At 54.0% G+C, this 16,805-nt stretch overlaps 3 protein-coding genes and 1 long non-coding RNA gene across 12 annotated transcripts in view; 3 read left to right on the forward strand and 1 right to left on the reverse strand.

Annotated features, from left to right (window-relative positions):
- LOC102388265 overlaps positions 1-1,109 on the forward strand; it is a 14,493-nt gene extending 13,384 nt beyond the window's left edge. For all 5 annotated transcript variants that reach the window (XM_006025050.3, XM_006025051.3, XM_025205881.1 and 2 more), the window contains one exon: positions 429-1,109. In XM_006025050.3, the coding sequence (XP_006025112.1) occupies positions 429-611 (183 nt within the window). In that variant the 3' untranslated portion in view covers positions 612-1,109. The remainder of the gene's footprint in view (positions 1-428) is intronic.
- Positions 1,110-1,571: 462 nt separating this feature from the next.
- Positions 1,572-13,160, reverse strand: PRICKLE4 (prickle planar cell polarity protein 4). Of its 3 annotated transcripts, none has more exons than XM_025205808.1 (8): positions 12,718-13,157; positions 6,457-6,656; positions 5,613-5,720; positions 4,996-5,133; positions 4,652-4,855; positions 3,884-4,070; positions 3,363-3,692; positions 1,572-3,108 (listed from the first exon to the last, which is right to left on the reverse strand). In XM_025205808.1, exons 2-8 carry the CDS (start codon positions 6,607-6,609, stop codon positions 2,579-2,581), a joined length of 1,650 nt encoding a protein of 549 aa, XP_025061593.1. In that variant the 5' UTR covers positions 6,610-6,656; positions 12,718-13,157; the 3' UTR covers positions 1,572-2,578. The 3 variants fall into 3 exon arrangements, with proteins under 3 accessions (XP_025061593.1, XP_006025114.1, XP_025061594.1); XM_006025052.3 differs by having other exon boundaries at positions 6,457-6,635; positions 12,718-13,155; XM_025205809.1 differs by lacking the exon at positions 6,457-6,656 and having other exon boundaries at positions 4,996-5,720; positions 12,718-13,160.
- Positions 9,886-16,512, forward strand: LOC102388690. Of its 2 annotated transcripts, none has more exons than XR_001358133.2 (2): positions 9,886-10,290; positions 15,754-16,512. It is a non-coding gene; the product is annotated as an uncharacterized LOC102388690 (long non-coding RNA). The 2 variants fall into 2 exon arrangements; XR_323998.3 differs by having other exon boundaries at positions 15,849-16,512.
- A 188-nt stretch (positions 16,513-16,700) lies between these two features.
- Positions 16,701-16,805, forward strand: part of FRS3 (fibroblast growth factor receptor substrate 3) — a 13,208-nt gene continuing 13,103 nt past the window's right edge. Inside the window, exon 1 of one of the 2 annotated variants that reach the window (XM_006025054.3) lies at positions 16,701-16,723. The gene's annotated coding sequence lies outside the window, so the exon portion shown is untranslated. The other variant, XM_006025053.3, reaches the window with a different exon arrangement.

The raw sequence follows: 16,805 nt of genomic DNA on the forward strand, positions 1-16,805 counted from the left end.
ACACACCTTTCTACCCTTCACTGGACTTTTGCTTTGCCAGAGAGTGGATTAAACACCCTGGGTGCTGGGAGCAGGTGGGAGGAGGGATGGCCGCGTTGTCTCAACCCCCATTTGGCTTGTGGGCCCATCTGCCCTTCCCCAGGGGCTGTAATGTGAGACTCTGCCCCCCTTGCTCTTAACCCCTTAGAGCCACTGGTCACGGTGACAGCTTTGGGATTCAGTGTTAACATCTGAATGGGCCTGGGGAGAGGACCCCGCCTTGTCCTAATAGCAGCTGGTCTTGATTAGAGGGTGTCTGCCCCTCTTGCACAGCTGCGCCGTGGACCCACACAAGGCTCCCTGCTCCCCCAAGGACTAGCGAGGGCTGGGATTAGGGGCTGGTTTATGGGCTGCCTTGTCTGACGGGCTCCTGTTCCCCCTCCTCACAGTCCTACCAGCAGTTCAGTCTTACCATCGCAGTGGTGGCCACCATGCTGCTGCAGAAGGAGCCCTCCATGGAGGCCGCGATGGGCTCGGCACTGCGTGCCAACCTGCAGCAGGTCAGGGGCCGTTACCTGCAGGAGCTGGAGAACTTCATTGACAGCTACGACTCAGCCGCCACCAGCTCATGAGACACCGCACAGCTGGAGACACTTGTCCTTGGCTCTGGACCAGGTCAAGGGAGCGGTGCCTGCTGGAGGCTGAGGCCAGCCAGATGCTTATGTTGGCAGCAATGGAGGGACCTGCTGGGATTGTATGAGCAGCCAGGTGGCACAGACTGAGGGAGAAGGGCTCAGGGGCCTCATTATTGCTCTGTATTGGGCAGTGGGGTCTGGTCCTGAAATGGGAAAGGAACTGCTGGCTGGGGGGTGACCGCTCTGAGAAGCTGCAGCCATGGGGTTGAAGGGCATGGGAAGGAACTGGGGCAGGAGCACTGTTGGTGCAGGGTTGTCTTGGAAGCAAATTCCTGGACTCCCGGCAGTTTTTCCCAGCCTGGGGCTGGGTTGCAGCCTCGTGGCTTTACTTGGGTTCTGGGCAGGGAACCCTACGCGGGGCCTGGCAGCTGGCCTGGGGCTTGTGCAGTTTTGTTAGCGGAGAAAAATAAAACAGCGGGTGAAATTCCCCGTCCCCACGCCTGTCCTGCTAGCATTACTGCCCCTCCCTGAGTGCGAGGGGCTGTTCTCCACTGTCTGGTGAAGCCTGCACGGCAGCCGCTGAGAGCGGGTTGTGACCGGGAGGCTGCTAAGGGCTCTCTTGAAAACTGGCTTCAGCGGATGCTGGAGCCCCCTGAACACAGGGCTGTCGACCGCCTTGCCCTCAGCCCTGGGCAGCTGCGTGGAGGCACAGCCAGCATCTTCCTCTGCTCCTTGCTGTCCCAGGCTAGGGCAGGCTCCCGTCCACTGAGCTCTGCCTAACCCAGGACATTGTGCCACTGGCTTCAGCAGCAAGAACGTCTTACAGGGGCTATGGCTGCCTGCCCTGTCCGGCTATCCCACCTTGGGAGGCTCTTGCAGTCTCCCACCTGCAGCCAGCTGTCAGGTGAGGGCAGTGCCTGGCCTAGGTGGGGCCTGCTTCACTTACACATGCAGCGGTTGAGATCCACGTTGAGTTTTATTGATGGAGACAAGGCTTAGGAGCCTGTCTGTGTAACACTGAGACATTCCCCCAGCCTGCCCCAGTTAAGCCCCCTTGCACTGTGGGGTGGAAGGAGTCTCATCGCTTAGCTTGGAAGGGAGAGGGGGATGTTGTGAGATCCCAGGACCAGCGTCCGGTTGTCTGCATTCAAGGGGTCTTTGCTGCGGGCACACACTCTGCACCCGGAGTCAACAGCAGCGTTATGTGAGGAAGGGGCCTTGCCATCCCCACGCTCACCTATCTCTGGCAGGACTCAGCCAGGCTTTCTGGAGAGTCACCTCCCTCTAGGCACCTCAGGCTGGGTGCCCGGGTTGTGCCATCAGGGTCCTGCCCCCAGAGGGTCTGTGAGAACTCCAGTGCCGGGAGGCAGAGCCAAGGGGAAGCCAGGCACAGTCACTCTTCAGGTCTTAGCTGCGGTGGGGGAGCAGGGCCAAGGACTCTGAAAGGGCTATTGTCTTCCCAGCCTGATGCAAGCCAGTGAAGGCATTGGGCCCCCCAAGGGCTGGTCTGCCTACCTGCCCTTGCCCGGCTACTTTTACCTGTTCATCATCCTGTTACAGGCGCAATGGGGACAGCCCTGCAGAACAGCCGTTAGGAGCCTGCCAGTGAAAGGACCCCAGAGGCTTATCGCTATCTGTGCTTGGGCCGGTTCCAAACACACTTGTAAAATGCACTGAAAGCTTGGCACATGCCTGAAGCCCGAGTCTAGCACTGAGAGATCCAGACCAGCACATCTGTATCCCAGCCCTGGGTCTGTCCAGAGGACCCTGGAGGCTATTGTCACTGCTCTGCACTCTCCTCCCACCCAGGGACAACATGTGGGGCCAGGACACTAGGGTTGTGTCCCAAGTGCGCCTGTTGGGGTGTTCCTGGTCGATTCCCCTGTGCCCTGTGATCCCCGCTCTCTCCACTCCCCCTTTCCATGGTGCAGGAAACTGCTCCCTTGTGCTGAGCCTGGCCCGTGTTAGGAAATGCTGCAATGCTTGCTGCTTGCTCGCAGCTTGGCCGTCTTCCCAGCTGCCGGGCCAAGGTTGCTGTGCTCCCAGCTGGGGGTGGCAGGACGCCCCGTCCCAGGCTTGGGGATCGGCTCGCCGAAGAAGAAGCCCTCCTGCTCTGAGTCCGAGGAGGAGGAGCAGGTCGGGCACCGCGAGTCGTCCTCCTCCGCATCCCAGTGCCGCAGCGCTTGTTCAGGGGGCACAGGGCTCTGCGGGACAGTCACGCTGCAGTCTGCTGAGGGGCTGGCGCCCAGGTACAGGGCACTGATGTCTGCCTGGGGGTTTCCGGTGGGGACCAGTGAAGCTCCAAGCACGCTCTGATCCACTTCGCAGTTGGGGGGTGTTGATGACAGATCCTGCTCCGGGGAGACAGCAGCTGCCTGTCCAAAGGCACTAACAGAGGTAGCTCCCTTGCCACTCTCTCTGAGAAGGGCTCCCTGGTCATCCTGGCTCCTGAAGGCAGGGTGGATGCCGGTCTGGGCTGAAGGCTGCTCTGTCCCTGCAACAGGGAGAGTGGGAATTAAGTGAGAAGAGACAGGCCTGAGATGTGCACACCCCCACTCGAGCCAGCCTGTCAGCACAAGCTAATGGCCGGATGGTCTGAGCTGGAGCTGACATAGGCCCCCCAGTGACTGCTGCCAAGGACAGGATGGAGGGTGAACCGGCAGGTGGGAAACACTGCTAAAGAGAAATCCTGGTTCCTCACCCCTGCTTTGCCCCGCGCCATTGCAAGTTGATTGTGAACAACCGTACCGTCAGCTGCAGCCCCTGGTTTGCGGGCATCCCTGTCTGCAGCTGGGGTGGGCATGGGGCTGCTCCGGCTGCCGCTGCGGCTGGCTCTGGGGACAGGCGTGGAGTCGGGAGAGGGTGTGGAGAGGAAAGCCGAGTCGGAGGAGTCTGAGGCCGTGGAGGAGGACGAGGCGCGCTCCTTCTCCCGGCTGCAGGTCTCTGAGCAGTACGGGAGGCCGTGGCGGGACGTGAGCTGCTCTCCCAGTAGTGGCTTGCGGCAGAAGCTGCAGCAGAAGCAGGAGGGGCGGGCATGCCAGTGCTGGCCTTGGTGGGTGGCCTGCTCGCTGTCAGCACCTGAGGGACAAGGCCATGAGGAGCTGTCTCCTTCCCCACAGGAGCCCATGCACAGACCAGCTGCCTTTCCCAGGGCAGCCCCCTCTGCTACCCCCTCCCATTTAGCTCTAAGCCCCCACACAGCAGAGCTGAGCGGCCCTTTCAGCCTGCTCCGTGCCCCCTTCTCGATTTCCCGAGATCCCGGGATGTACCGATGAGCTCCCCGCAGGCCTGGCAGAGCTCGGCGTAGAGGCTCTCAAAGCAGCTGCAGCAGCAGGGTCTCCCGCTCTTCATGACGTAGCGCCGCCCGCCAAGAGGCAGGTCACACTCCAGGCAGCAGAAGTGCTCCACGTGCCAACGCCGGCCCTCCGCCTCGATGCATTTGGTTGCAAAGATCAGCTGTAGGGGAACAAGGCAGGTGGTGCTGAACCCCACAGACCTGAGCCCTCGAGGCAGTGGTATTCAGACCTCTGGGATCTTAACCTTCCTCTAAAGCATTGTGGACAGGAACAGGGCATAGGACCAGCCAGACCTAGGCCTGATATAACGTGAGACACAGTTAGCCATGTTAGTTAAAGACAGGGTAGATTTGCATCTTATAGGCTAACCAAGTGGATACATGCGTGTATACATATGTACACACACTGTGTGTGTGTGTGTGTGTGTGTGTGTGTATGTATGTGTGTATACACACACACACACGAATATATATGTGCGTGCATGTTTGTGTATGTATCTGCTTGGTTTAGTCTATAAGGTGCAAATCTACCCTCTTCTTTAAATATGTGTGTGTGTGTCTGTGTGTGTGCACGCACATGCACATATGTATATGTGTATATATATATATAGATATATGTATACATGTGTGTATATATATAATACAGCACAAGTTTTCATGAGCTGTAGCTCACTTCATTAGTTGCAGCCTTTGGGTGCCCACGACTCCACACCCGTGCCTGTGTAACGTCTTGCCTGCTTACCTGATCACATGAGGCGCAGCGTGGCCTGAAGAGCTCCGCATGGTGCCGGCCGCAGTAGATGCTCCCATCCTGGTGGAAGTAGATGAAGTCCACAAGGGGCTGGTGGCAGGAGTGGCAGACGAAGCAGAAGGGATGCCAGCAGCAGTGATCCCCCAGCCGGGAGGCAAACACCCCCGGGTCACCTTTGTTCATCCTCTTGCCGCACTGTAAGGCAAATGGATGTAGTCATTCAAGCTGCTTCGTGGGACCCAAGGCCTGGGAGAAGGGGCATTGCTGCAGCGGCTGATGGATTCCAGCTGCTGGGGGCACAGGAGGTGGGAGCAGGCCTGGGAGAGAGGTCTTACCTTCTTGCAGAGACACTCATGGCTGGTGGGTGGCACAGGGCACACAGATCCTTGCCCCAGGGCTTCCTGCCTACGTTGCGTGCTGAATGCTTCCAGTTGTTGCCTCTCCTCCTCCCCGAGGCCAGGGCAGTACCTCTCCTGTAGAGGAACCAGAAGGGGCCCAGGAGGTTGATAAGCTTCTCCATCACCCCTGCAGACCTGTGCTCCGAAGTGGACACTGCCTTGGTGAGTAAAGCATCCCAGAACGGGTGCAAGTGCAAGAAGTTTGTCTGGAGGGTCACAGCCTTGGCCACCTTGGGCACATGTCCACAGGGCAGAATCTGTCATCAGAGCCAGGAGGCTTCAAGCCAGGAATGAGACAATGGCTGAACCTGGGGAGTGGGGACCTGGGGTAGCAGCAGGGCTGGAAAAGTAGGATTGAGGAGCTGTCCTGGCATGCCCAGGCTGAAATGGCCACATGCCCCACAGCAATGTTGAGATGCTGGAAAGGATCTGTGGGGAGGGGGCTGGGGCTGGAATAGCAGAGGGTACCAAGCCAGGGTGGTATGAGAGAGCGAGATGGCTGCAGGAGGCAGGGAAAGTGCAGAGTCCCGATGGAAGTCTGCTGCCAAGCTTACATCACAGTCCTGAGGGGGCAGCTGCTGCAGCAGGGCTTTGATCCGGTGCTGGTTCACAACGGCAGCAGGGACACTCTTGGCTGAATGAGAGTCCAAGCACAGGGATGCCTGGAAAGTCAAACAGGAGAGAGATGCTGAGGGACTGTAGCTCAAGCTACATTGCCCCAGTACCCCCTTGTTCACCTTGGGGAAATGGAGAGGCAGATCTGTGCATAGAAGTGAGATGGGCCCCAAGTGAAGAAAGTGGGATGGTCTCAACCTGGAGCCCGGGGCTATTTGTGTCTCCACCCTGGGCAGCCTAAACGCATGGGCAGGGCTGCATGAGAGGTACTGGCAGAGCGCTCTCAGCTTCTAGCTCCTACCCATCTGTGCAACCAGCTACGTGCACCTGCATCTCCCACTTGATCTCTGGTGCCTGGCCAAGGAAGCCAGTTGAGCAACAGCAATCATGAAGAGGCATAACTGGAGCCATTTTCAGCCACTGCCTCCTTTGCTCTCCCAGACACTGTGCTGAGCCCATGGCAGAAGGGCTGCCAGGAAGAGAATGAGTGTCGCAGCAGCGGCAGAGCTGTTTGTGGGGTCACCGGCCCGAGGCCTCCAGTGCGTGGCCCCAGGCTGTGGCAGCAGTGCTGACGGCCTCCCAGCTGGGGATGGCTGTGAGCGGTCCAGAAAAGAGACAGGTTTGCTCTGAGCTGCATGCAAGAAAAGGGGGCCCAGCAACCACACGCAGCAGCCTGTGCTCAAATGCTGGGGGTGAGTCCCAGCCAAATGAAGCCAGCCTCCAAGAATCGAATCAAAGGAGAACGGACTGCTATTGGGCATTGGTGGAAGGGCTCTTGCCTACCTCTGTTGGGGCAGAGTCTGCTGCGGGCTCCAGGTACTCTTCCAAGGCACAGCCAGAGTCACTGTCCGAGGAGGAGGTGGGAGGGAGACCAGCTTGTGTCCCACTGCAAGGCGGCACGTCTCTCTGGGGCCATGCAGGGCTCGGCAGGGACATGAGTAGGAGGAGAGAGCTGATGAACTCTAGAGCAAGAAGGAAGAGGCCTGGTAATGAGAGAGAATATCTGGAGTGGCTGGTGGCTCTGCACAGAGGGGACTCAGGGCTACTGGAAGCATTGGCTATCTGAGTAGGTCTAAAGCCTTGGCGTGGTACCTCCCATGACTGTATGGAACAAGGGCTGATGGTGTCTTGGGTCTCAACCCACACACAACCGTTACTGCTCCAAGAGTCTCCGTTCAGTACAGATGTCATCTAGCGCTGGGTAGCATTTGAGAGCTGGTCTGGTGTCTCTGCCCACATAGATTCTATATAGAACCAATCTAATGCATGCCTAACTCTGTATGTCTGCTGCCACGTGGAACTGATAATGAAGCCTCTTGTATATACGTGTGGTATCCAGAGAAAACATGTGGATTCCCTCCAGTCTTTACTCTTAGGCTCACCCAGAGGCAGCTGAACTCGGTGGCAGGCAAATTGACTCCCAGCCATAGCAAGCCAAAACTGGCTGGAGAGTTTTGGTGAGAGGCTGTAAGGCAGGGCAGGTGTTTGGTTTATTGCAGGCAAGGGTGGGGGTTTGGTAACGGAAAGCAGAGACAAAAGCAAAATTCTCCTGGGAAACTGGAGAGACCTTGCAAAGCTATCTAGAGAGAACAGAAACGCTGGCTTTTATCTGGGGAAGCTGATGTTTCATCCGATGGCCCTGGAAGGGCGCATGTTGCTTTGCAAAGTGAGAGCTATTGGATTCTAGAGAGAGCAATGGCTGTTGCCTGTAAAGAGGAACCAGTGGCAGGCGGTCAAACGGAGCAGCCCCTCGAAGTGGGAAAGAGCCTGAACTGGTTTCCTCTGCCCACATGGACTGGATGCTGGCTCCATGACAAGCACAGGCCATGGACTCTGTCCCAAGCAGAGACTTCCCCAGGTGTTGACAGCCTGACGCTGGCACCGGTATCCCCATGATTTAGTGGCACATCACTCAGAGGAGCAGCAGGAGGTGGTTGAGGCTATTCCAGCTCAGTGGAAAATGGGTTGTTTTTTTTCTTTGAGCCATCACAGCTCTGGTATTAGCTATTGTTCCCTCCAGCCCAGCCTGCACATCTCTCAGCTAATGATTACACCGTGCAAAACAGCCCCATCCCCCCTGCCTCTGTTTCACTTCTCACTTCCTTCCTCGCTTTAGTTTCCAAAACAAAACTGAGAGGACAACTCAGTGGCTGGTTCGGCTCCTGTGGCTCCTTGGATGTCTTCCCAGCGCCGATGCTCTGCTGCTGGGTTTCCGGTCCTGGCACTCAGCGACAGAGAGGTTGAGGCCGAGGAAGCGGAGCAGGGGTGGGTGAGCAAAACCACAACTCACCAGGAGCTCTGTCCTCGTGACCAAGCCAAGGAATGAACATGCCCCATGACAAGGACTTTAGGGCGAGGGATTGGGACACTGCCCCTTGATCCACCTGGCCCGAAAGAAAGAGGCAAGAGCTGGACGTGCAGCACCTGCTGTGAGAGATCTCACCAGGTCAGCGTGCTCCTATGGCCACATGCAGAGCTGGGGTTTAAGGTGCTTTGATTGATGGATTCTCCATACGCTGCTATAGCGTAGGGCCACTTTGAACTTTTCCCTTCCCATAAGCGACACTAATTCTTAAGCTGTTGCTCCAAGGCCAGCAGGCTCTGTGCCCAAGCCAACAGGCTGCTTTGGAGTTGCAGGCCCTGTGCTATGTGCCCTGCTGCATGTGACAGTCCTGACACAGAGACCTCTGCCATATCCTTTCCGCAAGCTCCGCATGCACCAGTGCCCACTTCTGTGCACTGGGCAGGTGCTTTTATGCTGCCAGCCCCTGCCCTTGCCCACAAGCATGCCTCTCTGTGCTCCTGAGTCCTTTCTGAAGAGCAGCTTTGTCCTCTGAGAGGCCCCTCTGCTCAATAAGCTTCAGTCTCATCCTTTTAGCTCAGCTCTTGCCCCTCATCCCACTACACTCTTACTGGATCCCTGCATAACCTGCCCCTTTTTGAGGCATAGAAACAGTATGCAAGAGGCAGGATCAGTCTTATAAGTGTGGAAAATATATTGCGTTCCCACCCCTTCCAACTCTTTTCGGAGGAGCCTGCAATTCTAAGTGTTCCCATGCGGTGCCCTTGTCCACCTGTGCACGGGAGTCCAAGGAAGGGAGCACTGTGCAGAGAGCTCAAGGCGCTGTGGTCTTTGCAGTCAAACATCAGTGCTCCTTGGAATTTCCTTGGCCACCTCATGCTTCACTCAGGGCCTGAGAGACATCCCCTCCACTGTAATTAGCCCAGCGGCTCAGGTTTCCCTGTAGGCACCTGGGTCAATAATTAACTCAGCAGGTTGGCTGGTAAACAGGAGGAAAAATAAAAGGCCTGATTGCCTCTTTCCCAGTGCCCTGCTCTCAGGGAAGCAGCAGCAACCAGGTAGCAGGTCCATCATTCACAGTAGAGTAGGAAGGAGGGGAAGAGGCTTGTGGTTTTTGTCCAGAGGGATCACAAGATGGGACAGTTCTTGTGAGGGCCACGGAGACAACTGCATCTGACTGCCATGTGGATCCTGTGGCCAAATGGAGCTGCAGCTGGCTGTTTTGCAGATGACAGATTTAGTGTTGTTGCAAGAAAGAGCCCAGCCAGCACTTCTCAAGAGAAGCTAGGGGGGGTGGGTGGGGATTGTTTCAGGGAGCATTGCTCAGCCCCTGAGCTGGGCAGAAGATCTGGTTCTCTTCTGTCACTGACCTGCTTTATGACGTGGATCAAATCTCTCCCTTCCTCTGCTTCTGCTTGCCTGCCTACACAATGGGGGTGATTGGACTTCCTATTATCCTTCCCCCTTCCTTTTTGTCTTGTCTATGTAGACTACATCATGGTTCTTAGGGCAGGGACTTTGCTTCCCTGTATGTCAGTACAGTGCTTAGCATAATAAGGTCTGATGTTCATTAGGTCCTCTTGATGCCACAACGGTGCTAATCATTCAGGTGAGTTTCTGGAACAGGTTTTTTTTCCCCTGTGATCCCTGAACAGGGCCTGCCACACGGCAAACTCCCTGGGCATCATTCCTCTAGGAGCATCCTTGCTCGTGCAGCTTCTGCCTAGGGCCTGGGCTCACAACATCTCGCATCCCTGCAGTTCAACATGTGATCACAACCCGGTCCCCCGGGGACTGTCCTTACACCACAATTGTCCCCACTTGTGAGAGTCTGCTAGACAGACATCTAATTCTAGGGACCTCAGGATGGGACCTTGCACCAGAACAATAAGCATAGTTTAGGAGACACATGAAAGGGCAGCATTCCTGGCTAGTAGAAATCAATTAGATGAGGCTGGAGATTAATCTCACCCCTGGAGTCCTACCTGGTGTTTGCATATTATGCATCCAATCAATCAAGCTGGCTATCAGCTGGGCTGTGAACAACTCCTGTGATTAGCACCAGATGGGGTGACAGGAGCAAACAGGAGACCATGCTAATGAGCCAGACAGCGTCTACAGGTCTGTTTCCTTCTGTTCCTCTGCCCAGCTCTTTACCACCTTCCTCTCCCCAGGGCTCAGCCTTGCCTTTCCTTTCCTTCCCCATGTCCTAATCCCTTCCCAGCCATCCTCTCGTCTACCCCCGTTAATCACTGATCTGGGTGCTCAGCCACGTGGAAGAGATTTCACCTTTTCCAGTTGGCTCCTATGCTCTGGTAAGATCTTTGCTGGCAGGTTTGTTCCATTAGAAAGGGGTGAAAAATGGCTGGGGGAAGCTAAAGTAGCTAGGATGACTGAGGAGAACACTTCAGAGAGCTACTTGTCTTGCTGTGCCTGTCGCTAGGACTAGCATGTCTAGGGGCCCAGTCTGACCTGAAGTTCATAAACAGTATGACTACAAGGGCCCAGGGTGATCGCCCAATCTAACCAGCTATATAACAAGCCAGAGGACTTCCTCTCTCCCCTGCGAGTTTTAATTCCAGCCTAAACTCCTGCAGCTCTTTTAATTTAGAACAACATCCACTCTGGAATTACAAGTTTCTGGGTATGGAAAATCCCTCCCATAACCCTTGGAAAATTGCTCTGATGGCTAATTACCCTCAGTGTGACAAACCTGTGCCTTATTTTCTATTCTGGTTTTGTCTAGCTTCGGCTCCTAGCTTTTTTGATCTGGTTATGCCTTTATCTGCCACCCAGGCGAGCTTTCTCTGATCATTTCTTTCTCCGGGGAGGTGTTTCTAGACTGCAATCAAGCCATAAAGCTCAACAGATTGAGCTCTTTGAGTCTCTCACTCAAAGTCTCCTTTAATCAGTTTAGCAGCTCTTCCCAGGACTTAGAGATACTGTCATGGGACAGCATTCCAGTAGCAGCCGTGCCTGTGACACATGCATCATATATAATCATGTGCATGGGTGGGCCCAGCTTTACCCCTGAATGCTTCAACCATAAAATGGCCAGTCAGGCCTCCTGAGTTATATTCCTCGCTTGGATCTACAATATGATGCAGGGGAAAGCACTTCCTTGCTCTGAATTTCTCCATCTGTGAAATGGGGACAAGCAATAGTTACAGGGCCTTGTCAAGCACTTCGGGAGCCTGTAACGATGTGAGATATTACCACCTTGCTTTCCTCTATTAGCTCCCAGTTCCCTGGCTGGCAGTGGGGCATGTGTGAGTTTCCAGCTTTCTCATGCCAATGTCACATTAACTTTCAGTACACCCATCTCAACTCATTTGCATTCAGCAAGTCCTACTTGTTCCTCGGTTCCCAGTGCAAACTAATGAGAACCATTCTCAACCTCTTTCATGAGCCCTTTTTCTGTTTGCTACATCTTCGCTGACGCCTGCATTTCCAGAAGTGAGCATTCATTTTTGGATGCCCAGTTTGGGGCACATGGGGCCTGAATTCCAGAAGAGCTGAATATCAAGGAGGACAAGTTGCCAAGAGCTGTAGCTCAGCCCCTCCCTGGTGTGTCAGGCTGGGCACCCAAAATCAAAGGCTATTTTTGAATATGCAGATCTAGATTTAATACTTTTGTTCTCAGCAAGGACCCTGTCTGCTAAAGCCTTGGTATGGGGGGAGGATTGATTGTTCATATGCAGAGCAATCTCCAGATTTGTCTTTTCTGTAAGAGGATTTCTGGCAAAAGGATCCAGACTGGCAGCCCAGAAGCGCCCCCCTCCTTATCCACAGAACAGGACTGTGTGCAGACCATCGTCACATGCAGGGGCCACATTACCCCTCCCATTCTTGTGCCCAAATGAAAAGAGGTAGGTTTCTTTAAGCGCTCAGCACCTGACAGCTCTTATTGTGATTATAATGGCTGCATTTGCCCTAAACTTTGGAGTCTTTTTGGAAATCTTCCCCAGGATGTCTCTCCAGGGCTGCTTCTTGCAGGGGGAGAGACAGGGGAGCGTAGCCTCCATTGACCGGTTTGTCCTTGGCCTGTTCTGCCCCACTGAGAAATGGACTGGGACCCACTGAACTCCCTTCACACAAGCCACCCAGTGTCAGATGGCAACAACTCTACGTCCCTGCTCATCCGAGCTAGATTCAGACTAGTAACCCACGAGGGAATAGCTCTGTTTTACCAGTCCCCTGAGGCACTCTGCTGTTCTGCGCTAGTAGCGCTAGGTCCTCTTTGCCAGCTATGACGCTCTGCTGTGTGAACCCCTCTGCAGACGAGTTCCCATAATGGAGATTTTTTTTTTTTCAAAGAGCTTCTCCTGAACGCAGCCTGAAAAGTCCATCCACCTGTCTGCTCTCCAGCTCCCACGAATGGTTTTGTAACCAAGAACAGCAGAGATCTGGCAGTGATAGAGCAGACGCGGTCTCACGCTCCGAAGGGGCCTTTCTGAAGACGAGGGTGGGGGCATATATTCCTCCCCCCACACAATTTCATTGTTAAAGGGAGAAAGCTAGCAAAGAGAGGCCCCTCCCCAGGCTTCCCCTCCCCTGCCCCCATATGTTCAGTGCCTTCCCAAGCAGGGAGTGCCCATTTCTCTTCCACTCCCGTATTTTTTTTTTTTGGCCCCGGCATTTTATTTGATGCCAGACTGCCACTGCTCTCTTCGCTTTCACAGCCCTGAGTCTACTGCCCCTGAAGGAACAGGCCCCTACAAATCACCGCTCCGAGTACCTACCTGCCGCTGCCCACCGTGCCAGGGGCGCAGCTATGGGTGGGATCCCCGGAGAGCACAGATTTGCTTGAATTTACGAGACCCGGCTGCCACTTCCCGTCCCTGTCTTGTCCCAGCTCCCAGCCAGCCAGCAGCTTCTCCACCCCTCTCCACCTGCTTCCAGCGACTGGTCACAGGAAGAAGAATCACAGCCGAATGCTGGAAATTTTGTGCTGCAAAGCGAAAGGAAAACATCTGAGTTTGGGAGATGATTTTTTTTTTTTTTTAATCTGCCTGCCCAGGAAACTGGATCTGTGTCAGCCGAGCTTCTAATTACGGAGCTTTTTAGCTTAAACCTACAGAGCCAGCCAATGGCAGAGAATCAGAGCAGCAGGCAGGGAGGGAAATGAGCAATGGAGCTCAAGGGATATGTTAACCCTGCAAGGGAAAGAACTGTACACTATATCTGTTTTTTCTTACCACCTCCCATTCTACTATCATCCGCGTCTCCCTCTCCATATGTTGCTTCATTCCCTCTGTTCTCTTAATTCTCTTAGCTGTGACTGTTGTTCTTGTGTGTAGATTTGTACGCAGTTCTGAGATGTCTTGGCAAGGATGATTATAGGCCATTTTAGAGATGGGGACACTGAGGCACAGAGAAGGGGCACCGTCCTTAAAACTCACTTCTGCCGTGATGCCTGCAGAAACCGCAACAACGGTTGGGCAGATGGGCTGTGTCACTGCTAGTGATCAAGCTGTTCATAATAATTTCTCAGATGCCTTCTGCTCCTCTCCATCTGCTTATTATATCTGCCTCTTGTCTTACATCTGCCTACTCAGCTCTATGGGGCATGAGCTGTTGTCAAGGTACACATTTGTACAATACCTGACGGCAAAGCTAGGGCTTCTACTGCAATATGGGTAGGTGACGCAATGATGTCAGTTAAGTGACTTGACCAAATTCATATAGGAAGTTTGTGGCTAAGCTTAGAAGAAAACCTAGCATAAACTCTGTCTCACAGCCATACCGATTTATGTTCCATAGCATTTGTATCCTTGCATCCACCCGGGCATGGACAGACCTATACCTGTCTTGAGGTATTTTGTATATCTAAGTAAATTATACTGGGATCAGGGACGGACAGACGTATTGCTACACTGGGACAGGTCAAATAGTAAGCATTTATTGCTATGCCTCACCAATAAGCAGTGGGAATAAGCAATAGCCTGTTTGCCTTTGGCAAACAGCTACCTCAGATGAACACTGACAGTTATACCTCCCTGGTACAACTTACACTATAGTTGAGGGATAATGCTGCTTTCAGGGATACTTCTCCACTGGCTTGGGTGACATGACGCCAGTTTGGAGTTGGTATTTTTCCTCCGCTCCTTTTTTTAAGCTGACGCAATGCAAGCTACAGCAGTGTCAATGTTTCGTCTGCCCGTGCCCTGAGTCCCAAATGAATTTAAGAGGGGATGTATGAAAGTGTCTAGGTGTAGGGCACAGAAAAGGGCCCCTGTAAACCCACCCAAAGCAGCAAAAGGAGCCCCAAAGGCAGAAGTAATTCAGCGAGGAGGCCGTTCCAGAGGGAACTATTGTTTCTTGGGAACTCTCTCAACTTTGGCTCAGTGACAGTTAATCTGCTCTGTTTGGGTTTGGTGTGAAGTTAATCACAGCAGTGTTATCTTGCCTGCTCCTTGTTATGGACTTTGTACCATGGGGCCCCTGTCCTCTCTTTACCTCCTCTGTGAATTTGCAACACAAGCTGTAGTATTGCTGCTTCCTTTGTCACCTCCTGAGCCATTCACGCTCTCTCCTCATTTATGTCTATTCACACCGGAGAGGGAAACATCCTTTGAGCAAGGCCATCTGGGCTGGAGGGCTCAGTCGCAACACCTAACCAGACAGACCCAATCTGTTGTCTAAGCCCGTTACAGAAGCCATGCTAGAACGCTGAAAACCTATGAGGAGGGCCCGTGAGTCGTTGCAGTCCTAGCGCAAAGGGGACCTAAATTGCAACATAATCTTTAATCCAACAGATTGTTGTTGTTTGCATTTCAGTCGTGACAGGAGGCCCCGACTAGGATTGGGCCCCCATTGTGCTAGATGCTGCGCGCGCACAAAAAAGCCAGTGTTGTAGACAAGACAAAACAATAGGGATAAGCAAGGAAAGAATGTGTCAGCTGTACAGAACTAATGTCCTTGTCAAAAGACTGTGCCCAACTATTCCTGAAGGTGACTCTGAACTGTTCCAGCTGCACTGAGGATGCATTACGTCCTGTTAGGGATCCAGGTTGTCCTGGTGTTAGCCCTTCCTACAGGGTGCATTTCCTTGGCGAATCAATTCCTTTCTACACACAAGCAATTTCCATCCTTGTGGCACGTAGCAGTCTTGCACTGGTTCCCCACTGGAAGGAACCAATGTATTTTACCCAAGAGCCCTGTTCAAAGCCTGTTTAAAACATGCATCCACTTGATGTCAGGAGTTAGCCTTAAAACTCTCCTCTGCTACTCTGGTGACTTCAGGAGAGAATTTAACCCTGCAGCTTGGCTAGCACGGTCATAAAATATCCTAATTCACGATACACTAACACTTGGTGTTGGCATCGGACGAAGCGAGCTGTTGCTTATGCATCTCTGATTCGCTCAGTTTATAAGTGCAACTCTACCCCGTCTCCTGTCTGCTTCAGCCCTCACTGTTCATAATGGTCAGGGAAGCCCTGGTTAGCCCATGTTTAAACATGCATGTAGGGAGTATAATTACTGTTTGTATTACCGTTGACTCCAGGAGCCCTAGTCATGAATCAGGACTCTGGGCAGTCACATTAAGAGCAATGGTGAACCCCTGCTAAGAAGGTACAGGAACAAACAGCTTGTCGGGGGGGGGGAGTCAACAAGTGTGTGCTCACATTGCTGCTGTTGTTGAACCACTGGATGAACCCTACACAGGAGGTGGCTGGCTTGGGAGAGGGCAGCAATCCCTGGGGGTACTGTGTGCCTTCCTTCCCCCTTTCCCCGCCTATATTTGAGTACTGGTGGAAATTTCCCTTTGAGCGCAGAGCAGCTGCCGGCACTTAGCAGCGAGGCAGAGAACCAACACTCAGCGGATAATCGCCCCGCATGTTTCTACAGCAGCGGTTCTCAACCTTTTTAGGCTCAAGAACCCCCTCGTTAGACTCATGGCTGCCCTCAGAAAACGTCGGCTCTTTCGCTTCTTCTTTTGACGGCAGGAAAAACAGCACCTTCCCGAGGTCCAGAGAAGAGCTGTACGAGGACAGACCGGTCAGCTTAGAAAAGAGACGCTCGAAGGGGCACACGAGAAGGGCTTACAAAATGCTAAATGACAAGAGAAAGTCAACAGGGATTTATGGACGTTCCCTCACTACAAAAGAAACAAACTCTTCCCGTGTCTCCCAAGGCGTTATGATTGCTTATAGTTGGTCCGCTTGTAGGCTCAGAATCGTGGTTTGGGGCATTAGCTGGTGGCAGCAGGGGTGACGACGTGAACGCTTCTGCCGCCACACGGCCCCCGCTTCTGCCACAAAACGAGATGAGGAGGCAGTCTTTTGTACACGGCGCGTCGGTGACGGGCGCAACTCGTGGCCAGCGGTGGCGGAAGCTAAATGCAGCCACGTTGTAGCGGGAAAGGGGTCGCTACGGAGCCTCCGCCTCGCAACGGCCCAGGCTTCAGCACCCGCTGTCCGCCGCCTTTTAACGCAGGCCTGTTTGTTATGGCCCGGGGGGCCTCGCCTGGCCTACGACAGCCCTCCCTCGAGGAGGCCGCGGGGGACAGAGCTGACCCCCTGGGACAAATACAATAGGGTGAGCGTGGGGCTGCCGGGCAGGACAGGCGGACACCTGGTCCAATGGCAGCGCCAGGGGGCTCCCTCTGCAGCCAGCTGGGACAGGAAGTGAGGGGTCTGGGACAGGAAGTGAGGCATTTGGGACAGGAAGTGAGGGGTCTGAGACAGGAAGTGAGGCATTTGGGACAGGATGCGAGGGGTCTGAGACAGGAAGTAAGGGGTCTAGGTAAGTGAAGCGTTTGGCACAGGAAGTGAGGGGTCTGAGACTGGAAGTACGGCATTTGGGACAGGTGAGGTTGGGGGGGGGG

The sequence above is a fragment of the Alligator sinensis genome, unplaced genomic scaffold (genome assembly GCF_000455745.1).
Source record: "Alligator sinensis unplaced genomic scaffold, ASM45574v1 scaffold872_2, whole genome shotgun sequence".
NCBI lineage: Eukaryota > Metazoa > Chordata > Crocodylia > Alligatoridae > Alligator > Alligator sinensis.